This window comes from Dermacentor variabilis, chromosome 6 (assembly GCF_050947875.1).
Source record: "Dermacentor variabilis isolate Ectoservices chromosome 6, ASM5094787v1, whole genome shotgun sequence".
In the NCBI taxonomy this organism is placed as follows: Eukaryota; Metazoa; Arthropoda; class Arachnida; order Ixodida; family Ixodidae; genus Dermacentor; species Dermacentor variabilis.
In genome coordinates, this window is record NC_134573.1 from 4,366,662 (window position 1) to 4,384,573 (window position 17,912).

The 17,912-nt window shown below is 46.8% G+C and overlaps 1 protein-coding gene across 1 annotated transcript; it reads left to right on the forward strand.

The window, feature by feature from the left end:
• Positions 1-1,328: 1,328 nt before the first annotated feature.
• LOC142584539 (uncharacterized) lies at positions 1,329-5,202 on the forward strand. Its single transcript, XM_075694645.1, has 2 exons — positions 1,329-1,805; positions 4,042-5,202. Exons 1-2 carry the CDS (start codon positions 1,329-1,331, stop codon positions 5,200-5,202), a joined length of 1,638 nt encoding a protein of 545 aa, XP_075550760.1.
• The last annotated feature ends 12,710 nt before the right edge of the window (positions 5,203-17,912 follow it).

The window sequence follows — 17,912 nt, forward strand, 5'->3', positions numbered from 1 at the left end:
GTTCTGCTGACAGCTCAATGCATTTCCCAGCCTATATATATATATATATATATATATATATATATATATATATATATATATATATATATACACTGCGGCCGATGGCCGATCCGTTGGCCGCCTAGTAACAAAAATATGGGCTTAAGAAGTGCATTATAGTCATCGTTGCCTGTAACTCTTCTTTCCTGATTTCTACGTGATTTTGCTGTACACGCATAGCCAGTCTCGCGGTCTACTCGCCACTCTATGCAATTAGCAGCCGATACTATATATATATATATATATATATATATATATATATATATATATATATATATATATATATATATATATATATTGTGCAACCGATGGCCGATCCATTGGCTGCCTAGTAGCAAAAATATGGGCTTAAGAAGAGCATTATAGTGATGGTTGACTGTACCTGTTCTTTCCAGATTTCTACGTGTTTTTGCTATACGCGCGTGGCGAGCAGCTCGAGGTGTACAGGCTGCTCAATGCAATTGCCAGCCTATACTATATATACATATAGTGCGATCGAGGGTGATCCGTTGGCCACCCAGTATCAAAAATATGGGCTTAAGAACTGCATTTCTCTCTTTTTTCCGATTTCTTCGCGGTTTTGCTATACGCACGTGGCGAGCACCTCGAGGTCTGCTGGCCGCTAAATGCATTTCGCAGCCTATACTATATATATATATATATATATATAGTGCGACCGAGGGCGATCCGTTGGCCGCCCAGTAACAAAATATGAGCTTAAGAAGTGCATTATAGTGATGGTTGACTATAACTCTTCTTTCCAGATTTCTTCGTGCTTTTTCTATACGCGCATAGTGAGCCTCGCGGTCTACTGGCCGCTCAATGCATTTCGTAGCCTATAGTATATATATACAGTGCGACCGATGGCCGATCCGTTGGCCGCCTAGTAACAAAAATATGGGCTTAAGAAGTGCATTATATTGATCGTTGACGGTCACTCTTTCCAGATTTCTACGTGCTTTTGCTTTACGAGCATAGCGAGCTTCGCGGTCTACTGGCCGCTCAATACATTTCGCAGCTCATACCATATATATATAGTGCGACCGAGGGCGATCCGTTAGCCACCCAGTAACAAAATTATGGGCTTAAGAAATGCATTATACTAGTGGTTCACTGTAACTGTTTTTTGCCGATTTCTACGTGTTTTTGCTATAGGCGCGTGGGGAGCACTTCGCGGTCTATCCGCCACTCAATTTATTTCGCAGTCTATACTATATATACCGTGACGGACGTGCGATCCGTTGGCCGCTCATTAACAAAAGTATGGGCTTTAGAAGTGCGTTATAGTGATGTATATGGAATCGCGCCACCAACCTAGCATCGTCCGCCAAAACGGCCTACAGGCTGAGTCGGTCTCGGCCATTGCAGATGCCACTGGCCATACCAATCCTTCTGCCCTCGTCATTCAGCTGAAGGATTTCATTCGAGAGGAAGTGGGCCACCAGCTGTCGCTACTCCCTCACAGCCAGGAGCTTGTCTCAACACTACCTCCCGCCGTACAGCAAGCCATCCGTGCCGAAATATCTGACGCACTTACCCCCGTTCGCCCGCCAGCTCCTGTGACGGCGTCGCTCTTTTTTGTCGACTACCCGCCGCTCTTCGCATCTCCGACGGCGCCGCTCTCTTATGCCGACGACCCGTCGCTGGTGACACCTGCGCCGCTCAACTTTGCTGCCGCTGTCGCTCGGCCACCCCCACCGTCATATGCCGTCTCACCACCAACGCAGCGGGTTCCCTCTGCTCCCTTTCCACGGCCGTCACCCCAGGTTCTTCGTCGAGCCGACACGTGGCGCACGCGAGACAACAGGCCTATTTGCTTCGCCTGTGGCATTGCTGGCCACGTTGCGCACTTTTGTCGTCGAAACATGCCGTCGCACCGTGACGCCTTCGACCAGTTTCCCTACAGGCCACAACATGTCGCCCAGTTACGCCGCCAAGATGCCATTGACTCTCCGCTGAGACCCTCCGATCGCGACCGCCGTTCAGACAGTCACTATTCTCCGTCGGCACGTCGACGGTCGCTGTCACCTATGCGTCGTCGGCCACCTACTGCGGAGGGACACTAACTAGCGCAGTTCCGGAGGCAAGAACTGGAAGCTCCCATCGAACTTTCTAAGGCGTCAATTTTCACCACAGAATGTCATTGACATCCATGTCGGGGGACTATCCGCTTAAGCGCTTATCGATACCGAGGCCGCAGTTTCCGTCATCCATGAAAATCTTTGTCGCACGGTAAAAAAAGTCTCGACCTCTCTATCTGGAATGGCACTCTGCACTGCTAGCACGCAACGCATTCATCCTACAGCTGTATGCACCGCCTGTGTAGGCATCCAAGACATTTTTACATCCAGTTTTTTGTGTTGCCCTCGTGTTCTCATGATCTCATCCTCGGGTGAGATTTCATGTCACGTCATAGTGCCATCATCGATTGTTCTCGCGCACAAGTGGCCCTTTCGCCGCTATGTGACTCGCCATCGGTCGGCGCCGACCCCAGTGTTACCAAAGTCTTCGTTGATGATATCGATCTACCTCTGGAGACGTCGGTGCTTGCGACCTTGTCGTGTACTGCCGTGCCAGACTCAACTGTGGCGTTTACGCCATCTGACAAGCTTGCTTACCGCAAGAAACTGTTTCTCCCGTTCGCCGGCTTCACTGTTAGGTCTGAATCCGCTTTGATACCCATCTATAATCCGCACCGGTATCCAGTGACCATACCGCGCGGTGAGACCTTGGGATTTGTGCAAGCTGTCACGTGTGTTGAAAACCTTGACATTAACGATGGCGGCCCCCTTTTATATCTGGACGCCATCACTTCCGTCTCATCATCGCCGCATTCAGCAGTTTTCAACAACGCTATCGCCGTAGATCTCTCGCCGTCTCATCGCACTCCACCTCTTACTCTACTGAACGAGTTCATTTTTTCGTTCGACTGCAACGAACCATCCTTCGGTCGCACGACAAGTGTCTCTCATACTATCGATACTGGTTCCCATGCCCCCTTGCGACAGCGTGCGTATCGCGTTTCCCCAGAGGAGCGCCGAGTTATCACGGAACAAGTGGACGACATGCTGCAGCACGGCGTCATTCAGCCTTCTCAAAGCCCTTGGTCGTCACCTGCCGTTCTAGTGCGAAAAAAAATTGCACCATTCGGTTTTGCATCGATTATCGCCGCCTAAATAGGATTACAAGACGTCTACCCACTGCCTCGGATCGACGATGCTCTTGACTGTCTGCAACGTACCGAATACTTCTCGTCTTTAGATCTCCGCTCTGGCTATTGGCAGGTTCCCATGGCTGAAGCTGACCGCACACAGACAGCTTTCATCACTCCCGATGGCCTGTACGAGTTTAACGTTATGCCTTTCCGGCTCTGCAATGCTCCCGCCACCTTCGAGCGCATCATTAGTACCATCCTCAGCGGACACAAATGGAAGACGTGTTTATGTTACCTGGATGACAATAGTTTTTGTTTTCTCATAGAATTTTCCGACACATCTCGCCCGTCTGCATGAAATCCTGACCTGTCTCACCTCAGCTGGCCTACAGTTCAACCTCAAGAACCGCTGTTTCGCTGGCCGAACATTACCTGTCTTAGGCCACGTCGTCTCGAAAGACGGTATCCTTCCTGATTCCGACAAGTTTCACGCAGTCGCCGAGTTTCCGAAGCCCACATCTATCAAGGCCCTGCGAAGTTTCATAGGCCTGTGCTCTTATTTTCGACGCTTCGTGCTGAACTTCGCCTTTATTATCGCACCTTTGAGGAAGCTGCTTACCGCAAGCAAAGGTAATTCCGCGTGGTCATCAGCATGCGATGAAGCCTTTGAGAAGTTACGCAAGTTGCTGACTTCGCCGCCGATTATTCGCCATTACGACCCAACTGCACCGACGTCAGTGGTGTCGCCCTTGGTGCGGTCTTGGCCCAACGGAAAGCCACAAATGAAGAATGGGCTCGGTGGCTGCGCCACAACGCTGTCACGTAACATGCTGGCTTTCACCATGCAGATGATCACCGCCGTTGTTTGCCACGTGCTGCTGCCTCCACTGCAGATGGCTTGCATCGCGGGACCAACGGAGCATGCGCCATCACTATGCCGATACCCCAAACAGATCGACATCTCACCGACCTTGTTTCTGCTGAAGAAACCTAGGCCGCCTCTCGGGTACTGGACCCTCCAACCAGCGTGGGACCACACATCAAAAGTGACACTATCGAGTCCGTCTACTATAAAGGAGCAGCAACCATCGCGACTGCCTTGTGGGCTCGGTGGCTGCGCCACAACGCTGTCACGTAACATGCTGGCTTTCACCATGCAGGTCAGTGCAAAATACAGTCTTTTCAGTAAGAAATGTAGCAATTACTGTTTGGTGCAGCTCCCGAGCCCTCAGTGCTGCCTCGCTATGCTTAGTGAATGTGTGCATGCTATTCAGTCATTGCTGTTGCTGTCAGGCGATGTCGAAACCAATCCGGGGCCTAGTATAGCTGACGTTTTCGCCGAGCTGCAGAAACTGACAGTTGGACAAAGTACGCTAATCACTGAGGTACAAGGTCTAAAGAATCAACTTTCGTGCACCGATGCAACACTAACAGATTTAAGTAAGCGAATTATGGAACTGGAACAACACTACCAAGCACTGATACCCCTGCGAAGCGAATTAGAAACTGTGTACGCTACTACCTCTGAAACTGGTCGCCTGGTATCTAGCCTAGAGAGCCGCATAGAGGATGCTGACAACCGTTCCCGCAGAAGCAACCTAATATTGTATGGCATTCCTGACCCTAACCCTCCTGAAACCTTTGCGCAATCGGAAAAACTATTTATTGACAACATTCAAAAGCACATGAACATAAGCCTCGACCCAAAAGAAATTGAGCGTGCACACCGGCTAGGACGCTATTCACCACGCCGTAACCGCCCCATCATTGCCAAGCTTGCATTCTATAAAACAAAAGAATTGGTCTTGTCTAATGGTCGCAAGTTAAAGGGGAGTAACTGCAGTATTGGAGAGGACTTTTCACCGGCTGTTCGAAATGCCCGCAAACATCTTGTTCTTTTCGGCAAAAGCAAAGCAACACCTTTCAAGCTACGTTTCAAAACACTTGTCATAGGATCCAAACGCTACGAATATGATGAATCATCTAAAACCGTAAAGGAGATTCACTAGCAATCAAAGTGCAATAGAGGTTCGCTTAAGCCTCGCCACATCGCCACAACGAATAATCTTTCTTTATCTGCCATTTTCACTAACGCCCGTAGTTTTCTTCCCAAACGCGAAGACATATCAAGTCTCGTTTCTTCATCAGGCAGTAATTTACTTATTTTAACAGAAACATGGCTATCATCGGATATCAGTGATAATGAGGTATTATCCGACTTGCCAAACTTCGAAGTTCATCGCTGTGACCGCCAAGGAAGGTGAGGAGGGGGGGGTTCTTATAGCATTTAGCAAGCAATTGCCCTGTACACCAATCGCGCCTCCTACTGGCCTTGAGATAGCCTGGCTACTTATCCGCTCTTTTCCACAGGCTGTCCTGCTGGGTGTTTGTTATCGACCACCTGTTAACAGCCCTGATTTCCCTGGAAAATTAAACAGCATTTTATGCCAGGTTACTGCCGCACATCCTAACGCTCATATTATTTTATTCGGTGACTTTAACTTTCCTGGTATTGACTGACATGACCCATCTTCAGCGGCATCAACTAATGCTGAAGCTAGAGACTTCGCCGATGTCTGTTTGAACTTTAATCTTTCACAGCTAGTTTCTGAACCAACACGTGTATCGCTTGACTGTGCGAACATCTTAGATCTTATACTAACTAATCACCCCGACAGCTTATCATCATTAACCTTCCTTCCTGCTATCAGCGACCACAAAGTTCTTCACGCTACCTTTTTCTTTTCCGCACCACCACGTGCAACATATCGCAAAACTATCAGCCAGTACGATAAAGGAAACTTCGAAGCGATTAATGACGAACTGACTGCCTTTCTACCACACTTTCAATCAAGATTTTACGAGCGAACCACTCGTACAAATTGGACGCTGTTTAAAACTAAAATTATTGAATTAGCTGACAAACACATACCGAAAATTACCTTCCGTCCAAACCGTCGGAACCCATGGTTCACTAACCATGTAAAGCGACTAGAAAATAAGAAAAAGACTTTTTCGATCTGCCAAGCAAAGTACAAATCCTAACTCATGGGAAAAGTATTATTCTGCCGAAAAAATGTACTTATCCGCTGTTCGCAGCGCCAAGCATACTTTTTTTTAACATCGATCTACCGAAAATACTCAGAGACAACCCCAAGAAATTCTGGGAAGTAATAAACCCCCCTCAAACTCGCGCCATAACTCTCGCTGACGATTCTGGAGACATCATGACTGATACCGACTGCGCCATTTCGTTCAACGATGCCTTCGCCTCAGTTTTTACTTAAGATACTAGTTCTCCCCTACCATTAATGTCTAGTAACATAGTATCCGTAATGCCGGCCATCGCGTTCTCTGTAGATGGTATCTCCAAAATAATTGATAACCTCAAGCTATCTTCATCCACCGGTGTCGATGGTATTAACTCGAAACTGTTAAAAAATACTAAGCATATCTCAGCCGCATTTTTGTGTTTATTTTCTCAGTCACTTTTAACAGGTTACATCCCTTATGAGTGGAAAGTAGGAAAGGTTACTCCTATCTACAAGGGAGGCAACAGGAATAACCCACTAAATTATCGCCCCATCTCCTTAACAAGTCTTCCATGTAAAATAATGGAGCACGTCATTTACTCACTCATCATGGACCATTTAGACGCCAACAATTTTTTTCATCCTGCTCAGTATGTATTTCGTAAGGGCTTTTCTTGCGAGACCCAACTAGCTCTTTTCCTTCACGACCTTCATACGAATCTTGACTGTAATAAACAAACTGATGCTATCTTCCTCGACTATGAAAAAGCTTTTGACAAAGTCCCTCACCGTCACTTATTACATAAACTTCTTTTCTTGAATTTAGACATGGATGTATTAAAATGGCTAGAAACGTTCCTCACTAACCGCGAGCAATTTGTTACTATCAACGACCAGTCCTCCGTCAACCTCCCGGTATCATCAGGTGTCCCTCAGGGGCCTGTTCTTGGACCACTTCTATTTTTAATATACATCATGACTTACCCCTTCATGTAACTTGCAAAATTCGGATGTTCGCTGATGACTGCGTGCTTTATCATACCATTAACAATGACACTGATGGAGACAATTTGCAACAAAATCTCAACCATGTACAGTCTTGGTGTGCCCATTGGCTAATGACTCTTAATCCCAAAAAATGTAAACATATGTCATTCACCCGTAGTCGTACACCCTTCTTACCTTCTTACACAATAGCCAACGATCAGATTGAAACAGTAAAATTATTCAAGTGATCCTGTGAATTAATTCCTGTGAATAATTTCCTGTGATCTTAACTGGGGCACGCATATCAACACCATAGTATCTGAGGTTTTTAGCGCACGAAAAGGGACGAAAGACAGTGGCGAAACGAGGACACAGCGCTAACTTCCAACAATGGTTTTATTCCACAAAGCGGTAGACACATATATATATAGGTAACACCCACAACCGTACGCATGCGCATATGTACTGATTTTAGTCAAATGAGGCAGCACCGAGACATGTGTAATGGAAAGTTAAGATGATATCAAAGATGAAGACCGACCATGCATAGCCAAAAAAAATTTTTTTGTAATAGCAAGTCTAAAAGATTAAAATGTAATCTCCATCAGGCCACCCTCTGTGTCACGTTTAAAAAATCGAATTCTTTACTTGAAAGATCTATTGAAGGCGCGCTAACACACGCGCTCCCTAAACTAGCAATATTTGCCGCTTCAATAATCTCACGTGTTGTTTGCGCTGGGCTTCTTCCTATCACCGTGCACTGTTTATAAATGGGACTGCACCCATGCTTTCTGCAGTGAAAAGCCAGATGCCCCACTCCTCCAGTTCGCACATTATTTGCGTGTTCACGCAACCTGTCATTTAGGCACCTTCCCGTTTGGCCGATGTATTTTTTTGCCGCAGGACAGGGGCAGTTCATACACGATATTGTTCACACAATGAACGTAGCGTTCCTTGTGATTTGTCCCGCAACTGGGCTTCTCAGAACCACAGTAGCTGGCCTTGCACAAGTTGGACAGCTTGATTGGCGCTGAAAAGATGACACTAACATTTGCGTTATTGCCAATCTTCTTCAGTCTGTGCGAGATATCGTGGATGTACGGTATGATTGCGCGTTTCTGCTTCACTCTCGTATTTTCCCGTGAAGTGGACTCCTCATCCTGTCGTCCGCGTTTTGAGGTCTTTAGGAGACCTTCGGCCACAGATGTGATGATGTGCTGCGGGAAACCGGCCTGTTTAAAACTGGACAAACACTTGTGAGGACATGAGCGGCGAAGAGCATTCATTAGGGGCTGACTTTGCAATCCCCCTCTTAACCAACTTAGAGTGGCCTGATGAAAATGGCAGTAGCGGTTTTTTCGCCCTTGGTTCATATGCCCAGCACAGCTGGTGTCCCTCAAAAAAGTCCTCTTCGCCGCTCATGTCCTCACAAGTGTTTGTCCAGTTTTATGGCGCAAGTGGATCGCCTGAAACAGGGCGGTTTCCCGTAGCATATCATCACAGCTGTGGCCGAAGGTCTCCTAAAGACCACAAAACGCGGACGACAGGATGAGGAGTCCACTTCACGGGAAAATACGAGAGTGAAGCAGAAACGCGCAATCATACCGTACATCCACGATATCTCGCACAGACTGAAGAAGATTGGCAATAACGCAAATGTTAGCGTCATCTTTTCAGCGCCAATCAAGCTGTCCAACTTGTGCAAGGCCAGCTACTGTGGTTCTGAGAAGCCCAGTTGCCGGACAAATCTCAAGGAACGCTACGTTCATTGTGTGAACAATATCGTGTATGAACTGCCCCTGTCCTGCGGCAAAAAATACATCGGCCAAACGGGAAGGTGCCTAAATGACAGGTTGCGTGAACACGCAAATAATGTGCGAACTGGAGGAGTGGGGCATCTGGCTTTTCACTGCAGAAAGCATGGGTGCAGTCCCATTTATAAACAGTGCACGGTGATAGGAAGAAGCCCAGCGCAAACAACACGTGAGATTATTGAAGCGGCAAAGATTGCTAGTTTAGGGAGCGCGTGTGTTAGCGCGCCTTCAATAGGTCTTTCAAGTAAAGAATTCGATTTTTTAAACGTGACACAGAGGGTGGCCTGATGGAGATTACATTTTAATCTTTTAGACTTGCTATTACAAAAAATTTTTTTTTGGCTATGCATGGTCGGTCTTCATCTTTGATATCATCTTAACTTTCCATTACACATGTCTCGGTGCTGCCTCATTTGACTAAAAATCAGTACATATGCGCATGCGTACGGTTGTGGGTGTTACCTATATATATATGTGTCTACCGCTTTGTGGAATAAAACCATTGTTGAAAGTTAGCGCTGTGTCCTCGTTTCGCCACTGTCTTTCGTCCCTTTTCGTGCGCTAAAAACCTCAGTTATGGAATACCAACACGCCCTAACCTACGCTATTTCAAGTTACACCATAGTATCATCGGCGAACAAAACACTCGGATTTATGAGGCGCCACTTGCGTCGTGCGCCTCAGGATCTCAGACTTGCGGCGTACAAATCACTTATCAGGCCTAAAGTCGAATATGCGTCGCCAATCTGGAACCCATATCAAAAATATCTCGTTAACGCACTTGAGCGCTTCCAAAATCGTGCGGTAAGATACATTCATTCATCCTACTCATATGACGTAAGCATATCATCTTTAAAAGAGAAATCTGAGCTACAGTCTCTCTCGCGCTGCCGTAAGATAGCCAGCGTTGCTCTCTTTCATAAGTTTTTCTACAGTTCCTTTAATCGTGAGCCATACATCATTCCACCCGGAAGAATATCGCAACGCGCTCGTCATCCACTCCAAGTTTTAAAACCACGCTCACACACAACTACCTTCTCTGCTTCTTTTTTTTCGCGAACAGCAACCGATTGGAATGCCCTTCCCCACCATGTTGTATATACAAATAATCACCATGTGTTCATTGCTGACGTTGCTTATATTTTGTCAGATTAATTACCATTTTGTACAAATTCATCACCTGCTGTACGTTTTTGATTGTATGCAATGTATCTACCTTTTTTCAGATGTTACACTAGTTACTGAATTGATTTGTCCATTACCACTGTTTCTTCTCTTCGGCCAAATTAACTGTTGCTTTTTTATTCTAATTGACAATTTGACACGAGTATGCACTTGTTTGTACAAAGTATCTACCACTTTTCAAATGTTTCGTTTGTTATCGTGTTGAATTTTTGTTACACGATGTACCCCACCCCTTATGTAACACCCCTGATAAAGGGGCCTTTAAGGAAATAAACTGACCTGACCTGACCTGACCTGATACGTCGTGGCTTATGCCAGCATTACCCTTAAAAAAGCTGAGATGAATTACACCGTTACGGAGAAGGAATGCTTAGCCATCATTTGGGCATTGGGCAAGTTCCGTCCTTATTTCTACGGCCGTCCTTTCAACATCATCAGTGACCATCACGCCCTTTGTTGGCTCTCCTCATTGAAGGACCCAGCGGGCCGCCTCGGCCATTGGGTGCTTCGCCTGCAGGGATATGACGTTCGTATCGTATACCACTCTGGTCGAAAGCATTCTGACGTTGACGCGCTCTCTCGCTCACCGATGACACCTGATGTGTCTTCTTTTTCCGTTCCTTCTCCGACTTCAGACCGGTCACTACCGACTGCTATTGACATGCCCTCAGAGCAACGCAAGGACCCATCGCTTGCCCTGCTGCTCGACTACCTTGCCGCTCCATCGGTCGTTCCTTCAGCGCGAACGCTACGCCGTCAAGCAGCCCACTTTGCCGTGCGAGACAACACCTTCTACCGCCGCAACTATATGACTGACGGTCGGAAAAGGCTTCTGGCTATCCCTCGTCACATGCGCTACGATATGTGCGCGTACTTCTATGCCGACCCTCAAAGCGCCCACGCCGGCGTCCTAAAAACATTCACCAGGCATCGTCAACGATATTACTGGCGTGGAATGTATCGGTTTGTGCAGCAGTACATTCGATCATGCACCGCCTGTCAACAAAGCAAAACTCCCCCACTGCGCCTTACTGGCCCACTACAGACTCTACCGTGCCCTGCTCGACCGTTCGACCGTGTAGGCATCGACCTCTATGGCCCGCTCTCATGCAGCGGATGTGGAAACCGCTGGATTATTGTTGGCGTCGATCACCTGACGCACTACGCCGAGACGGTGGCTCTTCCCGCCGCGACCGCGGGCGACGTTGCGATGCTCATTCTCCGGAACTTCGTCCTTCGTCACGGTGCTCCTCGAGAACTACTCAGCGATAGGTGTCGTGTCTTCTTGTCAGAAGCAATATAATCCCTCCTTCGCGCCTGCCAGATCATTCCCCGGATGCCGACCGCGTATCACCCTCAAACGAACGGTCTCACAGAGCGCTTCAACCGAACACTGGGCGACACGTTGAGGATGTACGTCTCGTCCGACCACACTAATTGGGACACCGTACTCCCGTTCGTTACTTTCGCTTATAACACCACGACACAAGCGACCCCCGGTATTTCACCTTTTTTTCTCTTGTATGGGCGTGAGCCTTCGTGTCCTCTGGATACTATGCTGCCCTACCGACCTGACACTTCTGAGCGCACAACTATTTCAGAAGTCGCCCGGTACGCTGAAGATTGCCGCCAACGGGCTTGTTCGTTGACCAGCGAGGATCAGGGTCGTAAGAATACAAGACGCGACAGTCATTAGGTCACGCCCACCTTCCCTGCTGGTTCCCTTGTGTGGCTATGGATACCACCTCACATGCCCGGCCTTTCTTCTTTAACTACTTGCGCGGTACCACGGTCCGTACCGGATCATCGACGCCTCCTCCCCGGTGAACTATATCGTTGAGCCTGTCACACCATCGCCGGATTTTCGTTGCCGAGGTCGGGAGACATTGCATGTTAGCCGACTGAAGCCTTATTTCGACTCCCTCATCTTCTCTGCTCCCTGAGTCGCCAGGATGGCTCCGTTTCACACCCGGGGCCTATGACTACGACGACGATAAGTGCTGTGTTTAGCAAGAGAGCTCGGGCTGCACGCTGTTGCTAGGCTGCTGTTTATCTGCTGCTCCTCGCCTTTATTTAAACATCCTTACTACAGAAACAACGGATACCAGTCAAATGTCATTTAAGTGCACTTTCTAAGCGCATATTATGGCGACTGGGCTTACAACAGATCCTTCGTCGTTGGCGTTGCCCTACAGGCTGCAAGATGAATTTCACGGTGCATGGCGCGCAAGGAGCCCGCCTCGCGCTTACCGTGTAAGCACAAAGCAATCATACAAAGAACTGATAGCAGACGAGTGTCACTGAAATGCAATTTCTACGTGCATATTATTGTGACTGAGCTTACAAACGATCCTACATCTTTCGCGTTGCACTGCAAGCTGCAAGATAAATTCCACGATGCATGACGCACAAAGAGAACGCCGCTCCCTTACCGTGTAAGCACGAAACAATAACAGAAAGAAATGATAGCAGTCAAATGTCATTTTCTAAGCGCATATTATTCTGACTGGGCTCACAACCGATCCTTCTTCAATCGCGTTGCTGTATAGGCGGCAAGGTGAAATCCGCGATGCATAGCGCGCAAGGAGTTCGCCGCGCGCTTCTCGTGTAAGCATGAAACAATAACAGAAAGAACGGATACCAGACGAGTGTCACTGAAATGAACTTTCTAAGTGCATATTATTGTGACTGGGCTTACAGGAGATCCTTCGTTGTTCGCGTTGCACCACAGGCTGCAAGACGAATTCCGCGATGCATGGCGCGCAAGGAGCCCGCTGCGCGCTTACCGTGTAAGCACGAAGCAATAACACAAAGAGCTGATACTACCTAAATTTCACTTACATACGCTTTCTACGCGCATATTATTGTGACTGGGCTTACAACAGAACCTTCGTCGTTCGCGTTGTACTACAGACTGCAAGGTGAAATCCGCGATGCATAGCGCTCAAGGAGTTCGCCGCGCGCTTCCGGTTTAAACACGAAATAATAACAGAAAGAACTGAAACCAGTCGAATGTCCCTTAAATGCACTTTCTAAGCGCATATTATTGTGACTGGGCTTGCAAGAGATCCTTCGTCGTTCGCGTTGCACTGCAGGCTGCAAGGTGAATTCCACAATGCATGGGGCGCAAAGAGCCCGCCGTGCGCTTACCGTGTAACCTCGAAGCAAGAACAGAAAGAACTGATACTAGTTAAATCTAACCTAAATGCGCTTTCTAAGCACATATTATTCTAACTGGGCTTTCAACAGACCCTCCTCCGATCGCTCTGCAGTACAGGCTGCAATATGAAATCCCGGATGCATAGCACGCAATTGTAGTTACCCACGCGATTCCCGTGAAAACACGAAAAAATAACAGAAAGAAGTGATAACAGTCAAATTCGCTTTAAATGCACTTTCTAAGCGCATATTATCGCGACTGGGCTTACAACAGATCCTTCGTCGTTCACGTTACCCTACAGGCTGCAAGATGAATTCCACGATGCATGGGGCGCAAAGAGCCCACCGCGCGCTTACCGTGTAAGCACGAAGGAATAACATAAAGAACTTATACTAGTTAAATGTCACTTATATGTACTTTCTAAGTACATATTATAATGACTGACTGAACAGATCCTTCGTAGATCGCGTTGCAGTACAGGCTGCAAAATGAAATACGCGATGCATAGCGCGCAAGGAGTTCGCCGCGCACTTCCCGTGTAAGCATGAAGCAATTAGAGAAAGATCTGACACTAGTTAAATGTCACCTAAATGCGCTTTCTAAGCCCATATTATTCTGACTGGGCTTACAAGATCCTTCGATCGCGTAGGCTGCAAGATGAAATCCGCGATCGATACATAGCGCGCAAGGAGTTCGTCGCTCTCTTACCGTGTCAGCGCGAAGCAATAGCAGAAAGAACTTATGCAAGTTAAATGTCACTTATATACACTTTCTAAGCGAATATTATCGTCACTGGGCTTACAACAGATCCTTCTTCGTTCGCGTTTAACTACCGGCTGCAAGATGAATTCCACGATGCATGGCGCGCAATGAGGCCGTCGCGCGCTTACCGTGTAAGCCCGAAGCAATAACATAAATAAGTGTCATATGTAAATGTCACTTAGATGCACTTTCTTAGTACATAATCTAGTGTCTTCGATTACAACAGATCCTTCGTCAATCGCATTGCAGTACAGGTTGCAAGGTTGGCTTATGCACCGCATAGGTCACAACCTTAATGTCATGTAAGCTTTATGCACTACACTGTTCAGAAGCTATACCGACATGCAAACGGCAGTTAATGTAGACGTACACTTCGAGACATCAACACAGTGACGTTTGTTGGGCAAGGAATGGTGCGAGGTGTATGTAAATGAATGAATGACATGTGCTTATCCACTTATTTATTTATATACCTCGCAGGCTGCAAGCTTGGTATACCAGGTGAGGGGGAATAAAAAGGTATTTACAAAAGGAAGAAGGGCACAACGTTAAGAAAAAAGTAGCAGTGAAAGCACCACCAATACAATGCACCGACTAGCCCAATGTATTTTACTGGCACAACATTATAGAATACTCAAAAAAGTATAACCGAGAAAATTACTGCCCATGTACCCTGTACAGATGGTAAGTAGTAAAGGCAAGGCGCAGAAGACCAGGACTCAGGAAGAACACAAACGACAGGACCGGCGCCACTCACAACTAAGTTTATTTTCGCAACAAGCGTGCCATATGTAGGTTATTCACGCCGAGTCACGCACAAAAGTTTAGAAGTAAAAAACAGCCATCTATCGACCATTCAGGAATGTTATCTGGCACATATTATTGAATGAGCAAGCAAGAACCACACGTGGATCAGCACAGGAGGCAATTGATCTAGTATAGTCTTTTTCCAAGCCAACAGGGACAAAAAAAAACCCAGACATAAAAAGTGCCGTCTACACTTTACTACCAACCAATCTATCCACAACATAACACACTTCAAACGCCTAAGGCCCAGTCAGTGATAAAACCCGCACGACTATGGGAATAATGACCAATGAATAACACAGAAAAACATGAAAAACGCGTCTAAGTACAGTGTCAGCGTCAAAACTAAAATCTCTAATGGTCACTCACTTTAAAAAAATTGATAAAACATGTGGTCACGCGGAATAAGAACCACGTGACAAACAATGAAATGGACAGAAGTGATGAACGATAAAGGTCTAAAGAACAGCGTCTGCGTCAAAAAAAATCAAAAGTGCAACGAAAGCTTAAGAGCCACTAGAAAATCGTCAACAAAATAAAAACTAGTTAAATAAAAGGAAGACAGACGGTAAAACCAAATGAAATCACTCTAACATGAGGCCTAAATGAAACCTTCTGAAAAAGTCGTCTCCTTGTCACTAAGCATAATGGACGGCCTGCTGACGCATGCGTTTCCCTCTTTCTTGATGAAATAGGTTTCCACAATTTCCCGCTCAAACCTGTCTTTTCCAAACTTCAAAAATTTAGTTTTGTCAAATTGAGGGCGGCAATTAGAGCAGTCTCTGCAATGCTCTGCAAGGAAACTCCCTTCCTTGTTGCGCAGATTACGAGAATGTTCCATTGCACGCTCATTGAAACATCGACCTGTTTGTCCGATATAGCTGCGACCACAGCTTAGAGGGATTTGGTAGACTGCACGTGTCCTGCATTCAGTGAACTTCTTCTGATGCTGGATTGAACAAGCCGGGCGTTTCTCTCCGTTCATGGCACAAAGCTTAGACAGCTTGCAAGGCGCCGAGAAAACAACCTGAACGTTATGCCTGCACTTTCTTAATATTGTGCGATACCTTATGAAAGTATGGAATTACCGCAACAGAACTGCGTGAAACTGGCTCCCTGATAAGAGGCGGGTGCTTTAGTTTTTGGAGCATCGTTTCGCAGACAGCTGAAATCAGACATGGCGGGAAGCCTGCCTGTTGTAGTCGTTGCACTTGAGCGCTAAAGCTACTTGACACCAAATGGATACAAGACTTAGCTAAAGCCGTTTGCAGAGAATTTGTAGCAATTGCACGCTTTACAATTTTAGAATGGGCGCTCTCGAACGGTAGCAGGCCTTTCAAAGAACGCGGATTGTACATCCAACAAATGCCTTCCTTTGGAAACACTAGCCTGATATCCAAGAACTGTAGTTAACCACAGCTCGGAACTTCCTTGGTAAACCTGAGACCTTGACTGTGGTTCGAGAAGATAGTCATAGTTCTCTCAACGGTAGAAACTAATTCGTGCTCCGGGACGTACTTCAAATTGACCAAAAAATCATCAACATATCTGTAAATGGACACTACATGAGGATCACAAAGATTATTACTGATGTCAGCTCCTACAACAGATAGGAAGATATCGCAAAGGACAGGAGCTACAGAAGAACCGATGCATATCCCTTTCTTCTGCACATAAAACTTGCTTTCAAACAAAATGGCGGTTGAGTTTAGGTAGAACTCTAATAAGGAAATGAAATTGTCCACGCTTACACCTGCAGCATTCCGGAAGCGGACTTCACCATTTGATTGGATCTTGTCCCTGACCGCCGCTAAGAGACCTTGGTGAGGGACCGAATAGAAGAGATATTCAATGTCTATGGAGAACGCGTTGTATTCACGAGGCGGCAAGTTGTCCAGATCCTTCAGCACTTGCAGAGAACTACGCACCAGGAAACGGTCGTCGTTCACCACGTTTCCCAGATGTGTCTGAAGGTACCGGCTAACCAGACGTTGCTATGTTCCCCTTTCTGAAACAATGGTGAGCAGCGGACATTCAGGCTTGTGTGTCTTCACAGTGAAGATCTCAGGAAACCTCCCTTTTTCATCCTTTGCCATCTTGTGCAGGTTTTCCAAATTCATTTCTCCCAAAAGTTGAAGAGCCTGACCTTTTTGCTTCCGAACCTTGAACGCCACTTGTTTGAAGTTCTTCTTTATAGGAACCAAGGCCTTCTCACGAAAAACACCAGCCGGCATAACAGCAAAGCCGCCCTCCTTATCGGCCTGTAGCGCCACAAGGTCGTTGTCCTTCAGATCCTGTGAAATCCTCTGGAGGTGAGGCTTTCTCGGTGGAATGGATGCACCACGCGCCATGAGACAGGAAACACCGTCACTTACAATTCTTTCTTTTTCTTCTTGGTTCTTTCCGCGGCTAGCCACTCTTCTCACCATGGCAAGCAATTCTTGGCCCTGGGATCCTTGTGTGAGGCTGAACTTCGGTCCTTTTTCCAAAAAGCGCTCTACTTGTCTAGGCAGAGCTGCGTCTCCTAGCACGGTGACCTAGCCGGTGCTTGCATCGTGAGGCTTTTTTGACCGGGATATTAGGCTCACTAACGCTCGATGCCAAAGAAACTCAGTGGACGTTGCTGCCAGACGCTTCATCTGCTGTAACCACCTGTTTTCGCTTTCTGGTTCTTTCCCGAGAACCACAAGCACACGCAGCCAATCTTGAAACAATCTAACTTGCCTCCAATACTCGGACTTTAGTATTTTGCATACTACTTCAAGCATGAACCAACTAGCCCAAGCAAGAGTTTTACTTGAACAGATGGTAAACCAGCAAAGCTGAAATGTCCAGCCCCGCTGTTTATCACTGGGTTAATTCCGACGGTTTATTCGTCTGTATATCATTGGTTATGTCCGTGTTTCTTAATGAGACCATATTTAGCGCCAGCAAACAAGGACGGAAGGGAGACGACACCACAATGCACCTCC

Bases quoted from the DNA above. Each gene is read 5' to 3' on its own strand.
- LOC142584539 (XM_075694645.1), top strand. From the start codon at position 1,329: ATGTATATGGAATCGCGCCACCAACCTAGCATCGTCCGCCAAAACGGC. The intron at 1,806-4,041 runs GTTCTTCGTCGA...TTCACCATGCAG, and splicing joins TTCCACGGCCGTCACCCCAG to ATGATCACCGCCGTTGTTTG.